Source organism: Mus pahari, unplaced genomic scaffold, assembly GCF_900095145.1.
Source record: "Mus pahari unplaced genomic scaffold, PAHARI_EIJ_v1.1 scaffold_8060_1, whole genome shotgun sequence".
NCBI lineage: Eukaryota > Metazoa > Chordata > Mammalia > Rodentia > Muridae > Mus > Mus pahari.
The window spans coordinates 20,273-38,970 of NW_018393945.1; the positions used below are offsets into that span (position 1 = coordinate 20,273).

At 39.5% G+C, this 18,698-nt stretch overlaps 1 protein-coding gene across 1 annotated transcript; it reads left to right on the forward strand.

The window, feature by feature from the left end:
* The first annotated feature begins 1,540 nt into the window (after positions 1-1,540).
* Positions 1,541-18,333, forward strand: LOC110315813 (NACHT, LRR and PYD domains-containing protein 4A-like). Its single transcript, XM_021189779.1, has 4 exons — positions 1,541-1,817; positions 14,165-15,737; positions 17,580-17,738; positions 18,165-18,333. The coding sequence occupies exons 1-4, from the start codon at positions 1,541-1,543 to the stop codon at positions 18,331-18,333; spliced, it is 2,178 nt and encodes a 725-aa protein (XP_021045438.1).
* Positions 18,334-18,698: the final 365 nt, after the last annotated feature.

Here is an 18,698-nt window from a genome sequence, read left to right on the forward strand (position 1 = left end):
AGGGGTCACCCAAGACCATAGGGAAACACAGATATTTACATCGCTATTCATATAGTAGCAAAATTGCAGTTGTGAAGAAGCAGGTAAAGTACTTTTCTGGTTGGAATTCGTGAAAACATGAGGAAGTGTATTAAAGAATCATAGCATTAGGAATGTTGAGAACTACCATGCCATTGTTTTATTGAGCTTTTTAATGGGATGAGAACTAACATGATCCAATTTTGAAAAAATTCTTGCCCTTATTTAAAACTCACAGTGTACTATGTGATAAGTTTAGTGACCTTGCATATGTGTGGAGATGAGCATAGGGTGTTTGTGTGGAAGCCAGGTGTTGACATCAAGTATCTTTCTCAGTTACTCTCTACCTGATTTTTGAGCTCAAGAAGTTTAGGGAGAGAAGCAGGCCAGCAGGCCACAGGGATGTCTCTCTGTTTGTCTTCCCAGTGTAAGGAATATAGGGCTGTGCCATCATACCCTGTGTCTTTTTATTTCTTTACATACATTAGATCCCAAAAGTAGATTCCCTACTTTCATGTATCCCAATCCCCGTCACACATACCTTTTCTCTTAGATCCTTTCCTTCTTTGTTTCCTTTCAAAAAGAAAAGACCAGGCCTACCAAGAAAGCAACTGAATACAGCATAACAAAGTACAATAAGACTAGGCACAAACCCACATGAAGGCTGAATGAGGCAACCCAGTAGGAGGAAAAGGGTTAAGTGCAGGCAAAAGTGTCAGGGACTGCTCCCACTTTGACTGCTAGAGGTCCCAGAGAACAACAAGCTATACAACCATAACATGTATTCAGAGGACCTAGTGCAGACACATGCAGGCTCCATGATTATCTCTTCAGTTGCTGTGAGCCACTATGAGTCCTGCTTACCTGATTATGTGAGTTGTGTTCTCATAATGTCCTTGACCCATCTGGCTTCTGAATTACTTCTGCCTCTTATACTGGGTTACCCTGACTTCACCTACATCCCTGTCTTTGCATCTGCTCCTCTCAGCTCCTGGATGGTACCTTTGATGAATATTAAGACAGGTACTAATCTAAGAGTGTAGTAGAAAAATCATTAGGAATAATTTAATCTGCTTTATTATTATTTTTTTTTTGATAGTTGTATTTGGTTCTATCGTGGGTCTCTGGACTGACCAGCCAAATGTTCCTGACCATCCATGTAGTAGAAGTTCTGGGTGCCCTCTCATGTCATGGGCCTCAAATTTTACCAGTAACTGGTTAGCCACTCCCACAAGTTCTACTTCACCATTACTGCAGGATATTTTGCCATAAAGGCATATAGTAAGTTGAAGGTTTTGTGGCTGCACAACCTACTATTTACAAGAATGTTAAGGATGCTGATTATGTCCCTACACTTGGTGGGGCAAACCCTTTATGAGCAAAACCCAACCCTTTGTCCTTTTTAAAATTTTAATTAGTTAATTTTGTAATGCAACTGCTTACCTGATTTACCCACAGATCCTGTCTGTTTCCTAATCCAGGTAATCATCTCTCTGAAGACAAGTCATCTTCTTTAGACACGATGGCATCATTCTTTTCTGACTTTGGTCTCATGTGGTACTTGGAAGAGTTAAACAAGAAGGAATTTATGAATTTTAAAGGATTCCTCAAACAGGAGATTTTACAATTGGGGCTGAAACAGATTTCTTGGCCAGAAGTGAGGAAGGCATCTCGGGAAGAACTTGCCAACTTACTGTTGAAACATTATGAAGAGAAGCAAACCTGGGATATGACCTTCAATATTTTCCAGAAGCTCAACAGGAAGGATCTCATCGAGAGGGCAGAAAGTGAACTTGCTGGTGAGTTGGTGAAAGTTTCTTTATGGTGAATGAGGATCATGTCATAGTTTTGATAACTGTTCTTCAAGCCCATCTACCATAGGACCAGCAGGGGAAAGGGGATATTCTTTTCCTTGAGGAAGGAGGCAGCTTTGAATAGGCAGAAGATGGCTAGTCTCTTCAAATGTATGAGTGTATCATGCTCTAACCTAGTTTGTTAAATACCTACCTAGGACTTTAGTTATGTTTGACCTAATCTAAACTGGAGGCTTAACTTTAGAGTGAAGAGGTGTATTTAGGCTAGCAGCAACAGAAAACACCTGTAATAGATCATATTCATGGGGTCTAGGTAAGTGACTGAGTCTGTAAGGTACTTGCTGTAGAAACATGAAAAATTAACTGTGGATTTCAGCAACCACGAAAAAGTTGGGCATTGTACTAAGTGGGCTAGTCAGCTTGGGAATTTCTTAGCCAGCTTACAAAACCATCTCAAAAAATGACATGGAGGTTATGAAAAGATAACTCAGTGGTTAAGAATACCTGCTAGTTCTGAGGACCTAGGATCCCTTTCCAGAATTTCCATGATGCTTCACAATAACCTATAACTTCAGTTTCTGGGAATCCAGTGCCTTATTCTATCATCTGAGAGTACTTCACACAAATGGTGCACATAAATACATGCAGACAAATGCACACATCACCCAAATAAAAATATAAGTCTTCTTTTAAAGTGGATAGCAATTGAAGACACCCAATGGCAACTGTGTGTTTCCTCATGGATATGTATTTTACCTCCATGAACATCTTTTTTTAAAAAAAATTATTAGATATTTTCTTCATTTACATTTCAAATGCTATCCCAAAGGTCCTGTATACTCTTCCCCCACTCTGCTCCCCTGCTCACCCATTCCCACTTCTTGGCCCTGGCGTTCCCCTGTACAGGGGCATATAAAGTTTGCAAGACCAAGGGGCCTCTATTCCCAATGATGGCCAACTAGGCAATCTTCTGCTACATATGCAGCTAGAGACATGCGATCTGAGGGTGCTGATTAGTTCATATTGTTATTCCAACTATATGGTTGCAGACACTTTCAGCTCCTTGGGTAATTTCTCTAGCTCCTCCATTGGGGGACCTGTGTTCCATCGTATAGATTACTGTGAGCATCCATTTCTGTATTTGCCAAACACTGGCATAGCCTCACAAGAGACAGCTATATCAGGGTACTTTCAGCAACATGCTTGCTAGCATATGCAATAAAGTCTGCCTTTGGTGGCTGATTATGGGATGGATTCCCGGGTAGGTTAGTCTCTGGATGGTTCATCCTTTTGTCTTATCTCCAAACTTTGTCTCTGTAACTCCTTCCATGGGTATTTTGTTCCCTATTCTAAGGAGAAATGAAGTATCCATGACTTGGTCTTCCTTCTTCTTGGTTTTCTTGTGTTTTGCAAATTGTATCTTGGGTATTTTAGGTTGCTGTGCTAATATCCACTTATCAGTGTGTGCATACCATGTGAGTTATTTTGTGATTGGGTTACCTCACTCAGGATGATATCCTCCAGATATATCCATTTGCCTAAGAATTTCATAAATTCATTGTTTTTTAATAGCTGAGCAGTATTCCATTGTGTGAATGTACCAATTTTTTTGTATTATTCTGGTGAGGGACATCTGGGTTCTTTTCTGCTTCTGGCTATTATAAATGAGGCTGCTATGGACATAGTGGAGCATATACCCTTATTGCCAGTTGAAAACCTTCTGGGTATATGCCCAGGAGATATATTGCTGGATCTTATGGGTAGTACTATGTCCAATTTTCTGAGAAACTTCCAGACTGATTTCCAGAGTGGTTGTACAATCTTGCAATCCCACCAGCAATGGAAGAGTGTTCCTCTTTCTCCACATCTTCATCAGCATCTGCTGTCACCTGAATTTTTTTTTCTTTCAAGACAGGGTTTTTCTGTATAGCCCTGGCTGTCCTGGAACTCATTTTGTAGACAAGGCTGGCCTCGCATTCAGAAATCCACCTGCCTCTGCCTCCCGAGTGCTGGGATTAAAGGCGAGCACCACCATGCCCGGCTGAATTTTTGATCTTAGACATTCTGACTGGTGTGAAGTGGAATCTCATGGTTGTTTCGACTTGCATTACCCTGATGATTAAGGATGTTGAACACTTTTACAAGTACTTCTCAGCCCTTCGGTATTCCTCAGTTTAGAATTCTTTGTTTAGCTCTGTACCCCAGTTTTTAATGGGGTTATGTGAATTTCTGGAGTTCAGCTACTTGGGCTCTTTGAATATGTTGGATATTAGTCGCCTATCAGATTTAGGATTGGTAAAAACGCTTTACCATCTGTTGGTGGCCTTTTTGTCTTATTGACAGTATCTATTACCTTACAGAAGCTTTGCAATTTTATGAGATCCAATTTTCGATTCTTGATCTTACAGCACAAGCCATTGCTGTTCTGTTTAGGAATTTTTCCCCTGTGCCCATATCTTCGAAGGTTTCCCCCACTTTCTCCTTTATAAATTTCAATGTCTCTGGTTTTATGTGGAGTTCTTTGATCCACTTAGACTTGAGCTTTGTACAAATGGATAAGAATGGATCAATTCTCATTCTTCTACATGATAACTAACAGTTGTGCCAGCACCATTTGTTGAAAATGCTGTCTTTTTTTCTACTGGATGGTTTTAGCTCTCTTTTCAAAGATTAAGTGACCATAGGTGTGTGGGTTCATTTCTGGGTCTTCAATTATATTCCATTGATTTACCTGTCTGTTGCTGTACTAGTACCATGCAGTTTTTATCACAATTGCTCTGTGGTACAGCTTGAGGTCAGGCATGGTGATTTTACCAAAGGTTCTTTTATTGTTGACAATAGTTTTTGCTATTCTAGGTTTTTTGTTATTCCAGATAAATTTGCAAATTGCCCTTTCTAACTCATTGAAGAATTCAGTTGCAATTTTGATGGGGATTGCATTCAATCTGTAGATTGCTTTTGGCAGGATAGCCATTTTTACTATATTAGTCCTACCAATCCATGAACCTGGGAGATCTTTCCATCTTCTGTGATCTTCTTCGATTTCTTTCTTCAGAGACTTGAAGTTCTTGTCATACAGACCTTCCACTACCTTAGAGTCACACCAAGGTATTTTATATTATTTGTGACTATTGTGAGGGGTGTTGTTTCCCTAATTTTGTTCTTATCCTGTTTATCATTTGATTAGAGAAAGGCCACTAATTTGTTTGAGTTAATTTTATATCCAGCTACTGCACTGAAGCTGTTTAACAGGTTTAGGAGTTCTCTGGTGGAATATTTAAGGTCACTTATGTGTATTATCATATCATCTGCAAATAGTGATTCTTTTTTTTACTTCTTTTCCAATTTGGATCCCCTTGATCGATCTCCTTTTGTTGTCGAATTGCTCTGGCTAGGACTTCAAGTACTATACTGAATAGGTAGGGAGAAAGTGGGCAGCCTTGTCTAATCCCTCATTTTAGTGGGATTGCTTTGAGTTTCTGTCCATTTACTTTGATGTTGGCTGTATATTGCTTTTATTATGTTTAGTTATGGGCCTTGAATTCCTGATCTTTCCATGAATTTTATCATGTAGGGGTGTTGGTTTTGTCAAATGCTTTCTCAACCTCTAACAAAACGATCATGTGATTTTTGTATTTGAGTTTGTTTATATAGTGAATTACATTAATGGATTTCTGTATAGTAAATCATTCCTGCATCACTGGGATGAAGCCTACTTGGTCATGCTGGATGATCATTTTGATGTGTTCTTGGCTTCAGTTTGTGAGGATTTTATTGAGTATTTTTGCATTGATATTCATAAGGGAAATTGTTCTGAATTTCTCTTTCTTTGTTGGATCTTTGTGTGGTTAAGGTATCAGAGTAATTGTGGCTTCATAGAATGAATTGGGTAGAATACCTTCTCTTTCTATTTTGTGGAAAAGTTTGAGGAGAGTAGGAATTAAGTCTTCTTTGAAGGTCTGATAGAACTCTGCACTAAACCCATCTGGTCCTAGGCTTTTTTTTGGTTGGGAGAATATTAATGACTGCTTCTATTTCTTTAATGGATGTGGGACTGTTTAGATCGTTAATCTGATCCTGATTTAACTTTGGTACCTTGTATCTGTCTAGGAAGTTGTCCATTTCATCCAGGCTTTCCAGTTTTATTGAGTATAGCCTTTTGTAGTAGGATCTGATGATGTTTTGGATTTCCTTGTGTTCTGTTGTTACGTCTCATTTTTCATTTCTGATTTTGTTAATTATGGTATTGTCCCTGTGCCCTCTAGTTAGTCTGGGTAAGGGTTTATCTATCTTGTTGATTTTCTCAAAGAACCAGCTCCTGGTTTTTTTGATTCTTTGAGTAGTTCTTTTTGTTTCCACTTGGTTGATTTCAGCCCTAAGTTTGATTATTTCCTGCTGTCTACTCCTCTTGGGTGAATTTGCTTTCTTTCATTCTAGAGCTTCTAGGTTTGTTGTCAGGCCACTAGTATATACTCTCTCTAGTTTCTTTTTGGAGGCACTCAGGGCTGTGAGTTTTCCTCTAAGTACTGCTTTCATTATGTTACATAAGTTTGGGTATGTTGTGTCTTCATTTTCCTTAAACTCTAAAATGTCTTTAATTTCTTTCTTTATCTCTTCCTTGACCAAGCTATCATTGAGTAGAGTGTTGTTCAGTTTCCATGTGAACGTTGGCTTTGAATTGTTTATGCTCTTATTGAAGATCAGCCTTATTCCGTGGTCATCTGATAGGATGCATGGGTTAATTTCAGTATTTTTGTATATGTTGAGGTCTGTTTTGTGACCGATTATATGGTCAGTTTTTGAGAAGGTACTTTGAGGTGCTGAGAAGAAGGTATATCCTTTTGTTTTAGGATAAAATGTTCTCTAGATATCTGTTAAATCCATTTGTTTCATAACTTCTGTTAGTGTCCATGTGTCTCTGTTTATTTTCTGTTTTCAGGATCAGTCCATTGGTGAGAGTGGGGTACTGATGTCTCCCACTATTATTGTGTGAGGTGCAATGTATTCTTTGAGCTTTACTAAAGTTTCTTTAATGAATGTGGCTGTGGTTGTATTTGGAGCATATATATTTAGAATTGGGAGTTCATCCTGGTAGATTTTACCTTTGATGTATATGAAGTGCCCTTCCTTGTCTTTTTTTGATAACTTTGGGTTGGTAGTCAATTTTATTAGATATTAGAAAGGCTAGTCCAGCTTGTTTCTTTGCACCATTATATTGGAAAATTGTTTTCCAGCCTTTTACTCTGAGGTAGTGTCTGTCCCTGAGGTAGGTTTCCTGTAAGCAGCAAAATGTTTGGTCCTGTTTGTGTAGCCAATATATTAGTCTATGTCTTTTTATTGGGTAATTGAGTCCATTGATGTTAAGAGAAATTAAAGAAAAGTAATTGTTTCTTCCTGTCATTTTTGTTGTTAAAGTTGGGATTCTGTTCTTATGGCTGTCTTCTTTTAGGTTTGTTGAAGGATTACTTTATTTTTTCTAGGGTGTTGTTTCCATCTTTGTGTTGGTGTTCTCCCTTTATTATCCTTTGAAGGGCTGGATTCATGGATAGATATTGTGTGAATTTGGTTTTTGTCATGGAATACTTTGGGTTCTCCATATGTGGTAATTGAGAGTTTTGCTGGGTTTAGTTGCCTGGAATGGCATTTGTGTTCTGAGTGTCTGTATAAAATCTGTCCAGGATCTTCTGGCTTTCATAGTCTCTGGTGAGAAGTCTGGAATAATCCTAATAGGCCTGCCTTTATATGTTACTTGACCTTTTCTCCTTATTGCTTTTAATATTCTGTCTTTATTTGGTGTACTTGTTGTTCTGATTGTTATGTGTTGGGAAGAATTTCTTTTCTGGTCCCGTGTTTTTGGAGTTTTGTAGGCTTCTTGTATGTTCATGGGCATCTCTTTAAGTTTGAGAAGTTTTCTTCTATAATTTTGATGAAGATATTTGCTGGCCCTTTAATTTGAAAATCTTCATTCTCATCTACTATTATTCATAGGTTTGGTATTCTCATTGTGTCCTGGATTTCCTGGATGTTTTGAGTTAGGATATTTTTGCATTTTTCATTTTCTTTGATTGTTGTTTCCATGTTCTCTATGGAATCTTCTGCACCTGAGATTCTCTCTTCCACCTCTTGTATTCTGTTGCTGATGCTCACATCTATGGTTCCTGATTTCTTTCCTAGGTTTTCTAACTCCAGAGTTGTATCCCTTTGGGTTTTCTTTATTGTTTCTACTTCCATTTTTAGAACTTCGATAGTTTTGTTCAATTCCGCCACATGTTTGGCTGTGTTTTCCTGCAATTCTTTAAGGGATTTTTGTTTTTTCTCTTTAAGTACTTCTACCTGTTTATCACTGTTTTCCTGTAATTCTTTCAGGCCTTCTACCTGTTTAACTGTGTTCTCCTGTATTTCTTTAAGTGAATTATTAATGCCCTCCTTAAAATCTTTTACTAGCATCATGAGACATGATTTTCAATCCGAGTCTTGCTTTTTGGGTTTGTTGGGGTCTCCAGGACTTCCTGTGTGTACTGTGGTGTACTTTGATATACTGTGTTCTGATGATGCCCAATGTTCTTGGTTTCTGTTAGTAAGATTCTTTCATTTGCCTTTCACCATCTGGTAATCTCTGGTGTTAATGTCCTAGCTGTCTCTTGCTGGAGCTTTTTCCTCCTGTGATTCTGTTAACATCTGTCAGCACTCCTGGGAGTCCAACTCTCACCTGAGTCTCAGTGGTCATAGTACTCTCTCCAGGCAAGCTCTCCTCTTACAGGGCAGGTGTCCAGAAGTCTGGAGCTCTGATCTACCTCCTGAGTCCTAGGGTCAGGGTCCTCCCTGTAGGCCAACTCTCCTCTGGCATGGAAGGTATCCAGAGGTCTGGGTCTCAGCTCTGCCTCCTGGTTGAGGATGAAGGCCCAAAGATACCCTGTCCAAGAAGCTGTTGCTTCTGTTGCCTATGTGCTCTTCAGTGATACTGGGTGTGCTAGGGGTCCTGCAATGTGGAGAGTCCTCTGGGGCCCTTGAGGCCCTTGGCCAGGTTCATGTGGAAGATGGTGGGGCTGGCCCCAACAGGAAAGAATCCCAGCCTCTGGTCGGTGGGTTTCCTTTGTCCCTGTTCCTGCAGGCACAAGACCCTCCTTGATTCTTTGGAACTGATGTATTTTTCCACTCACCTGTGATCCTGAGGTCCTGGGTGTGCTAGGCTGTGTGGTGTAGAGAGTCCTTTGGGGCCCTTGAGGCCCTCAGCCCTGTTCATGGGGAAGATGGTGGGGCTGACCCCTACGAAAAGGGATTCAAGCCTCTGGCCTGGTGGGGTTTCTTTGTCCTTGGTCCTGCTGGTATAAGACCCTCCACAATTCTTTGGAACTGATGTTGTGTTCCACTCACCTGTGATCCCTAGGTGATCCCGAGGTCCTGCGGTGTGGAGAGTACTCCAGGGCCCTTGGCAGCCTCTGCCAGTTTCAGGTGGAAGATCCTCCATGAACATCTTAAATACATATCATATTATGCATTTGAAACATTTATGTAATATAGTGTGAAACAAGATTTCTCACTTTTTCTTGTGGCTGTGGCTGTTTTGATCTTATCAAAGAGAAGCTTATAACAGAAAAGTCATCTTTCATAAACACTATGATTTTAAGAATCACAGTTATATTTATCTTGGTATATGATATTATGGATGCTTTAAAATTTAATTCATTTCTTTGTCTTTGATGTTCCAGTATCATACTACAATAAACCTAGATGTAAGTTGTTTTTTTTTTTTTCTAAGCACATTCTGCTTTTGATTCATTGATAATCTTAGATCTGTGGCTATACAATATTATTTACTGCTGCCTTTATTTCTTTAAAAGTTGTCTTTGTGCTGTTTTTACCCCCTCCACTTTTAAAAATTTACTTTATACCCCAATATTAGACCCCCCTCTCCTCCAAATGTCTCCTCACATAAATGCTTCCCCATTGCCCTTCTATTTTTCTCTTTTTCCCTGAAGAGAATGATTTCTGAGTGTCATCCCCCCAATGTTGGTATTTCAACTCTCTGCATGTCTAGGTATAATATCTCCCACTGAGTTCAGACAAGACAGCCCAGTTAAGTGATCCATAGGTAGGCAACAGATTAAGGGATATTCTCCCATTCCAGTTGTTGGGGGACCCAGCTGAAGGCCAACCTGCACATCTGCTACATATGTGGTAGGGGCAGGGGAGTTGGGTCCAGCCCATGCTTCCTCTTTGGTTGTTGATTGAATCTTTGGAAACACCCAAGGTCCCAGATTAATTGACTATTTTGGTGTTCCTGTGGAGTTCCTGATATTTTCAGGTCCTTCAATCCTTCTCCCATCTCTTCCACATGACTCTCCAAAGCTTCATTTAGTGTTTTGCTGTGGGTCACTGCATCTCTTTTCATTGGATGCTGTTTGAAGTCTCTCAGAGGACAGTTGTGCTAGGCTCCCATATGCAAACATAACACAGTATCATTACAAGTGTCAGAGTTTTGTTCTTGCCCATGGGATTAGTCTCAATTTGGGGCAGTCATTCCTTAGGTATTCCCTCAGACTCTGCCCCATCATTTTCTCTGAACATTTTGTAGTTAGGAAGAGGACATTTTGGGTTGACATTTTTGTTGTGTGGGTGCATCCTTATCCCTCCACGTTGAATTCTCCCTAGCTCCAGGACATGGGCACTTTAGGATTCATATTCCCAATTACTAGGAATATTAGCTAGTACATAGACATCCTGGGGTGTCCTCCATCCCAGGTTTCTGGCACATCCTACAGATGCATTCCTACTGATTTCTGATCTCTCTCCCATGATCTTACTATACCTGATTTCCCCACCCCATTCTCTTGCCTATCCCAACTGCCACCCAGTTCTCACTCCATCTATCTCTGATATCTATTTTCTTTTTCTAAAAAAAAATTCAACCATCCTTCCTTGGGCCCTCCTTGTTAGTTGGCTTCTTTAGGTTTATGAATTGTACTCTGGTTATCCTGTACTTTGACTAATAAGTGAGTACATATCATGCATGTCTATTTTTATATGTTTAGAAATTGTCTCAGTGCTGTTCTTTCCTGCCTTCTGCTTGAAATCTAGTTGCATATAAAATTTTTAAATTTATGACTAAAATACATGTGAAGATTTAGAATCTATATTATGTGTATGTGAGAGTGCCTGCTTATAAGTATGTGCACTACTTATGGACAGTAGCTGTGGAAGCCAGAAGAATACAACAGATCTGGACCCTCAGAATGTGGATGCTATCATGTGGATACTTGTAATTGAGTTTATGTCTTCTAGGTAGCCATCTCTGGAGCCCCACATGTTAGATCTTGATACAATGTCTTATGAATATTTCTTTTTATCTTTTCTCTGTGTTTTGGCTAGTTTTTATTTCTAACAGTCTTCAGGCCTTTTGTTCCCTGTTCAGGCATTGCTAATCAATAAAAATCCCACCTGTTGGGCTTCTTTTACTTTTTACATATTTATTATTTGTATGAATACTGTTAAGTATTTGTATACCGTGGTGCACAAATGGAGATCAAAGAGCAACTTCTGAGACTTCTGCCATTTGGGTCTCAAGGATCAAACTTAAGCCTTCAGGTTTGATGGCCAATGCCCCTAAAGCATCATACAAGCCTCCATTTCTTGATTATTAAATTTATTTTAGACCTTTGTTATATTCAATTTGACTTGCTTTTCCTCAGATTCTACTGATTGCCCAACCTTTCTTTTATTGAGAACATTTTAACAGTTATGTGTTATATTCTGCATACAGTGTTTCAGTGTAAATGTTTGTGCGTGTTTGTGTTTTTCTGTGCATGTATCATTGTGCTTTGCTCACAGTATTCTCCCACTATTTCTCTCCCTTCTCTGTTTTCAAGTAGTCTCCTTTGTCCTCTGAAACTGTACTTTTACTTTCATGCCATATATGTGGGATGTTGTGTATGTTGAAAAACTTTTAAGGTGACATTTCAAATAATGCACTTATCCATGCTTGTGTATGGGTACAGTACCTGCAGAGAGGCCAGAAATTCTGGAGGTGTATCATAGGCTCTTGGGAGACACCTGTATGTGCTAGAAGTCACTCTCAAGACTTCTTCCAGAGTAACCTTAACTACTCATACATCTCTAACCCCATTATTGTATACTTCTAATATCAGTGTGGTACCTGATTTTATCATGTGTAGTCAATCTTATGTTGATAATGATACCATTTTTCAGTTTTGTGCTATAATATCAATCATGTATAATGACAATCTGTTAGTTATATGCATGTGTATGTGTCAGGGGTTAATAGAAACTGTTGTTTGAGTTTAGAGAGACATGCACTCTGCCACACATGGTCATTGTTTCTACTATCTCAGTAGAACAGCTGCGCACAGCACAGGTGTGTCCAGCATATTATTTATGAAAGCCATGCTTTTGTTTTTGAAGGAATAATTATTTTTTTTCTTAAAGATTTATTTATTTATTCATTACTATATGTAAGCACACTGTAGCTGTCTTCAGCTGAACCCGAAGAGGGTGCCAGATCTTATTATGGATGGTTGTGAGCCAGCTTGTGGACGTTGTACATCGTGGTGCGGAGCCTAGTGCGCACCACGATGTACAACGTCCACAAGCAGTAGTGGGGTATTCCTATGACAACCTGACCATGTTTTGGGGAGGACTGTGGAAGGACTTTGGAATTTTGGGCCAGAAGATCCATTTGGTGTTAAGAGCTCTTTGGAATATTGTGTGGGAGCTTGGAAGATAATGTTGAGAACAGTGCAGAAGATGGAGGCCTGGCTTGAGTAATTTCAGAGGGAAAATTAAAGACTCTTTTCAGGGCCATTGTTATTTTGGATTGTGAAGATTCTGTGGTTCTGGTTAGGTGGGACTGAAGAATCAGCTGTGATTAACAAGATACCAGAACCACTAAAGTGAAACCTTTTCACTACTGGGACTATTGATGCTGGTTAGCTGGAGCTAAGGAATTAGCGGTGATTAAGAAGAGACCAGCATCATTGAGGTGACATCTTCTGGGAAGTGTTTTCTGAGAGCAAAGAGGCTGTGTTCCACAGATAGCCAAGGTTGTACCTTGTGCTATGGCTGGACTTGGTAATGTGTAAGAGTTACCCATGTAGTACTGGTTTTGAAGGCATGAAGGGGTCATGCAGAGCAGCTGAGGCCATGGAAGCACAGTGAGAGGCCATGGAAGGCCATTGGTGAAGGTGCAGCCTCAGTTGCAATTGATGGCCCAGGACTGAAGGGGTCACACCAGCATTTTGGAGATGCCAGTACCATGAGATGACCACCAAGAACAGCAGCAGCAGTGAAGTTCAGGCAGCTGGAGCTGGAGCCGAGAAGACAAGGTGTGTGCTACGAAGGGCATGGCTGGAGAAGTGACCCAAGCCCTTGGAGGAGCCCAGAAGATCATGAGTTGGATCCCAGACATTGGACAGTTGGAATTTGATTTTGCTTTTGATTGTGACTCTGCCTCGATGCTTTTCCCTCTTGAAGGAAGTATTATAGTGGAACCCACAGTTAAGAGACTTTTAATTGTAAAGAATTTGGATTTTAAGAAAGATTGAAATTTTAAGAACTTGCGAAGACCGTGGGATTTTTTAAGTTATTTAAGATCTTGGGGTTGAATAAGAACTAAGGGTTGAGGCTTACTAGTGATTTGTTTGTGTGTCAAGTTGACAAAGGGTCAATTGTACTGGCTAATTTTGTGTCAACTTGACACAGCTGGAGTTATCACAGAGAAAGGAGCTTTAGTTGAGGAAATGNNTACATAAGATCCAGCTGTAAGGTATTTTCTCAATTAGTGATGAAGTGGGGAGGTCCCCTTGTGGGTGGTACTATCTCTGGGCTGGTAGTCTTGGGTTCTATAAGAGAGCAGGCTGAGCAAGTCAGGGGAGGCAAGCCAGTCAAGAACATCCCTCCATGGCCTCTGCATCAGCTCCTGCTTTCTNANCTGNTTGAGTTCCAGTCCTGTATCCTTTGGTGATCAACAGCAGTATGGAAATGTAAGCCAAATAAACCCTTTCCTCCCCAAACTGCTTCTTGGTCATGATGTTTGTGCAGGAATAGAAACCCTGACTAAGACAGTACCTAAAGTTAACTCCCAGCACACATGTTGGGCCACTCATGGACAGCTGTAAATCCAACTGGGTAGCTGTAGGACTTAACACCTCTGACCTCTACAGGAACCCATTAACACACACACACACACACACACACACACACAATCATTAAGAATAAATCTTTTCAATGATATATTTTGATAATTAAAATGTTATGGTCAGATTATATGTGGGTTAATTTGATATGTTGTGTATTTTCTTTCCCTTATTCTTACGCAGGACACCCAAAGTTATATAGAGATCATTTGAAGACAAAGGTGACCCATTATGATTTCAGAGCATTCAACATTAGTATTCAGGATTTCTTTAGGAAGAAATTTACCAAGGATGACAGTGATTATTTTGAGAACCTTCTCCTATCACAGAGAACTGAAATGAAGCCACACATGGTATTCATGTATGGTGTTGCTGGAATTGGCAAGACACTGTTGTTGAAGAAGTTTATGCTTGCCTGGTTAGAAGGTCAGGTGATTCAGAATAAATTTTCCTACATCTTCTACTTCTGCTGTCAAGATTTGAAGCAGTTGAAGACAGCTAGCCTGGCTGATCTGATCTCCAGAGAGTGGCCCAGTCCCTCAGCTCCCATAGAGGAGATACTATCACAACCTGAGAAACTCTTATTTATCATTGACAGCTTGGAACGAATGGAATGTGATTTGTTGGAACAGGAATCTGAGCTGTGTGATAACTGCATGGAGAAGAAGCCAGTGAATATACTGATAAGCAGTTTGCTCAGGAGAAAGATTCTCCCTCAATCCTCTATCCTTATCTCTGCTACCCCAGGTAAATTTGAGAAAATACAGGACATGATTGAGTGCACAGATGTGAAAATAATAAAGGGATTCAAGGAGAGGCATATTAAAACATATTTCCACATCATGATCCATGACAGAAACAAAGCCCAGGAAGCCTTCAGTTTGGTGAGAGAAAATGAGCAGCTGTTCACTCTATGTCAGGCTCCTGTGCTCTGCTGGATGGTGATTACTTGTCTTAAAAATGAGATAGAGAAGGGTAGAGACCCAGTCTCCATTTGCCAACGTACCACCTCCCTGTATACCACTCACATCTTCAATTTGTTCATTCCCCAAAGTGCCCAATATCCAAGTAAGGAAAGCCAAGCTCAGCTTCAGAGCTTGTGTTCTCTGGCTGCTGAGGGTATGTGGACTGACACATTTATGTTTAACGAGGAGGCTCTCAGAAGAAATGGGATCGTGGACTCTGACATCCCCACACTGCTGGACATTGGAATGCTTGGAAAGATCAGGGAATCTGAAAACTTTTACATATTCCTCCACCCATCTGTCCAAGAGGTCTGTGCTGCCATATTTTATCTGCTAAAGAGCCATGATGACCACCCTAGTCAGGATGTGAAATGTATAGAGACACTCATGTTTATGTTTCTAACGAAAGTCAAAGTACAGTGGGTTTTTTTGGGATGTTTCATCTTTGGTCTTTTACATAAGTCAGAACTAGAAAAGCTAGAAGTGTTTTTTGGCTACCATTTGTCCCAGAAAATAAAGGATAAGTTGTATCAGTACCTGGAAACCATAAGTGGCAATGAAGACCTTCAAGAAGAAATTGATGGCATGAAATTTTTTTCTTGTCTGTTTGAGTTGGATGATGAAGCCTTCTTAGTACAAGCAATGAACTGTATGGAACAGATTAGGTTTATGGCTAAGGATTATTCTGATATTATTATTGCTGCCAACTGCTTAAAACACTGTTCTACACTGAAGAAACTATCCTTTTCAACTGAAAATGTCCTGATTGAAGAACTAGAAAAAAGCTATATGTGAGTTCCTTCATTGCCTTTCATTTCTCTCCCATTTTCAGAGTCTTTCCCTGTATATTTATGCTTTATGTAGATAGATTCAAAATTCACCCATACTGGTTGTCCAATGGCAAGTGCTCATCCAAGAAACCATATTTGCACAAACAACAAAAACAAACTTGATAGGTTCTCTGTACATGTGTATGTATGTGTATGTATACATATGTCTTGCTTTCTACATCTATATCTAAATGCTGGTACATGAACACATGCACATACATATATGCATATGTATATAGGTATATATTTGTGTGTTTGTGTGTATATATATATATATATATATATATATATATATAGCAAAAAAGGCTGTTAACTTGATTGGTAGTGGTGCACAATAGGGACAGGAGGGTGAAAGTGATCTAATCCTACTTTAGTTAAATAGTGTAAAAAAAAATTAAAAACAAATAGAACTTTTAAGGAGGATAAAACAAGAAATTCACCTGTTTGACAACATTTTACATTTTTTTCTTTTTAAGATTTATTTATTTTATTTCTGTGCATTCATTTCGGTTCTCCTCAGACACACCAGAAGGAGGGATTGGAGCCTATTGCAATAGTTGTGAGCCACCCTGTGGTTGCTGGGAAATGAACTCAGGACCTCTGGAAGAACAACCACTGCTCCTAACTGCTGAACCATCCCTCCAGCTCCCAGTTTACACTTTTTTTAAAAGACTCATTTTTAATTTATGTGTCTGTGACTGCGTGTTAGTCTCCATACATGTGGAGAAAGCTCCAATGGCCAGAAGAAGACATCAGATCCCCTGAAGCTGTAGTTAAATGCCAGACATGGCTTCTGGGATCCAAAATCTTATTCTTGAAAGAATCAAGAGCACTCTAAAATTAACCACTAAAATTTCATAGATGAAACATGTAAGGTAAGCTGCCAAGATGGCTCAGCAGATAAAAAAATACTTGCCCTCAAGTCTGATGATCTAAGTTCAGTTGCTCATACCACAATGTAGGAAACTTCCTGCAAGTTGTCCTTTGACCTCTAAATACTTGGTATGGCATGTACACAGTAAGAAATGTTTCAAGGCAAATTCGACTATCCTGTTAGATGTAAGGAAAGTAGGGAGAGAGGTCACATATATTATCCAAGATACATACTGAGTAGTGGCATCTGAAGCTTGAGCCAGAAAATCCTGGCTCTAGGTTTTGACTCTAGGACTCTGGAACCCTGGCTCATTTTTCATTCCCAAACTACCAAGGTTAACTGTAAGGTATGATTTCTCAAGGTCAATACTGCCAAGATATCTGGGTTATCTTCTCCTGTTGTGGAAGTTTAGAGCATAGGTGAAAGCCCTAGACAAGCCTGGTTGCCATTGTGTAGGATTCTAAGAATCCTCTGGCCTTTTTCCAGTAGTCATTAATTGCATGTCTACCCCCAATCTATTACACCAGAATTCCACAGACTTTGCCAAATGTCTAAGAACTGCAACTATGAAATGACCTGAGCTGGTTACCCTTACTCTGTATGGGGAATCAGTTTGTTATATTTATGTGCTGTGAATGGCTTGACTTAACTTTTTACAAAAGACTAAAGCACTGGGAGTTTTATCATGTGTTTATTTTCATTTTATGGGTATCATTTTTTTCCTATATGTGTGCATGTACACAGTGTGCATACAGTGCCTATGGTGGACAGAAGATGTGTCAGATAACCCTGGAATTATAGTTGCAAATTGTTGTGAGCTACCTTGTTGGTGCTGGACAAGAGTAATGCTCTTAACCACTGAGCAATCTCTCAAGCCCCTTGAATTAACTTTTTAATAATGGAATGTATTCCATTTTCCTCTGTTACAGGGAAAAGGTACTTGACTGTTGGAATCATATGTGCTCTGTGTTCATAAGGAGTAAAGACATCGAGGTACTCCAAATAAAAGACACTAATTTCAAAGAGAAAATCTTTCAGGTCTTGTATGAATCTCTGATGTACCCCAGCTTCACCCTTAAAGGACTTATGTAAGTTGAAAGTTGACTTGATATAGTCATGTCACAGAACTAACAAACTATTTTTCCCTTCATCTTTCAGATAACTGTGTAATTTGGAGGCTTATAAAATCTAAAGTGGAAACTCACTGTCTTGGCACCAATAATGTCTGTTGCCAACCATTCTTCATTGATGGCTATTCCATGAATTGTAGGATGATGGGAGCATATGTGGGTCTCTGCTTTCTATATGCAAGTCACTTCCTTATGTGACAGCCAACCTCGACTCCATATGTTTCTCAGTTTTAAATGGAAGGAAAAACTTACCCAGTTTGACAACTAGTGAGCTGGTACTGGGTTAAAAAATTAATGATATGGTCATTATAGGATATAGGATTTTCTCAAAGATGAAAGCTCAGGCTTATTGGAAACTGATGGATACCTCTTTTTCTTCTGCAGGATAAATAACGTGACCTTCTTTGATGGTGAGCACATGTTCTTTGAGTTGATTCAGAACTGCAGTTTAGAGTACTTGAACCTCAGCCGTTCATTCCTCTCCCCCAGGGAGGTGAAACAGTTGTGTGAAATCTTAATTCAGGCAGAGTGCAAGATGGAAAAACTGGTGTAAGTCTTTGTGTTTTCTAGCTCACTGACTCCCCACAAAGGAAACAACTTAATTTTGATCCATCTTGCTGTGGAAAAGATGTCCTGATTTAAGCAATAACAGAGAAAAATGGTTTAATGAATTCAATTTTTCAGTGTATAGGCCATTGATGTAGGAAGCCAGTGTAGAAAAACAAAGACAAACAAACATCCTGGAAGCAGAGTCACATCACATGCACTATCAAGAGCAAAGAACAGTGAATTGATGTACACATGCTAGTGCTCAATTTACTTTCCCAACTCCTATACAAGTCAGGATCCTGCTTCCTGAGGAATGATGTCTGTCTTACTACTTTAGTGAGCTTCATCAAGAAATTGCTCATAAATATG

Excerpts from the sequence above, each read along its gene's own strand:
- LOC110315813 (XM_021189779.1), top strand. The coding sequence starts at position 1,541 with ATGGCATCATTCTTTTCTGACTTTGGTCTCATGTGGTACTTGGAAGAG. Across the intron at positions 15,738-17,579 it reads GAACTAGAAAAAAGCTATAT|GGAAAAGGTACTTGACTGTT; the intron begins GTGAGTTCCTTC and ends CCTCTGTTACAG. Across the intron at positions 17,739-18,164 it reads TTCACCCTTAAAGGACTTAT|GATAAATAACGTGACCTTCT; the intron begins GTAAGTTGAAAG and ends TTTCTTCTGCAG.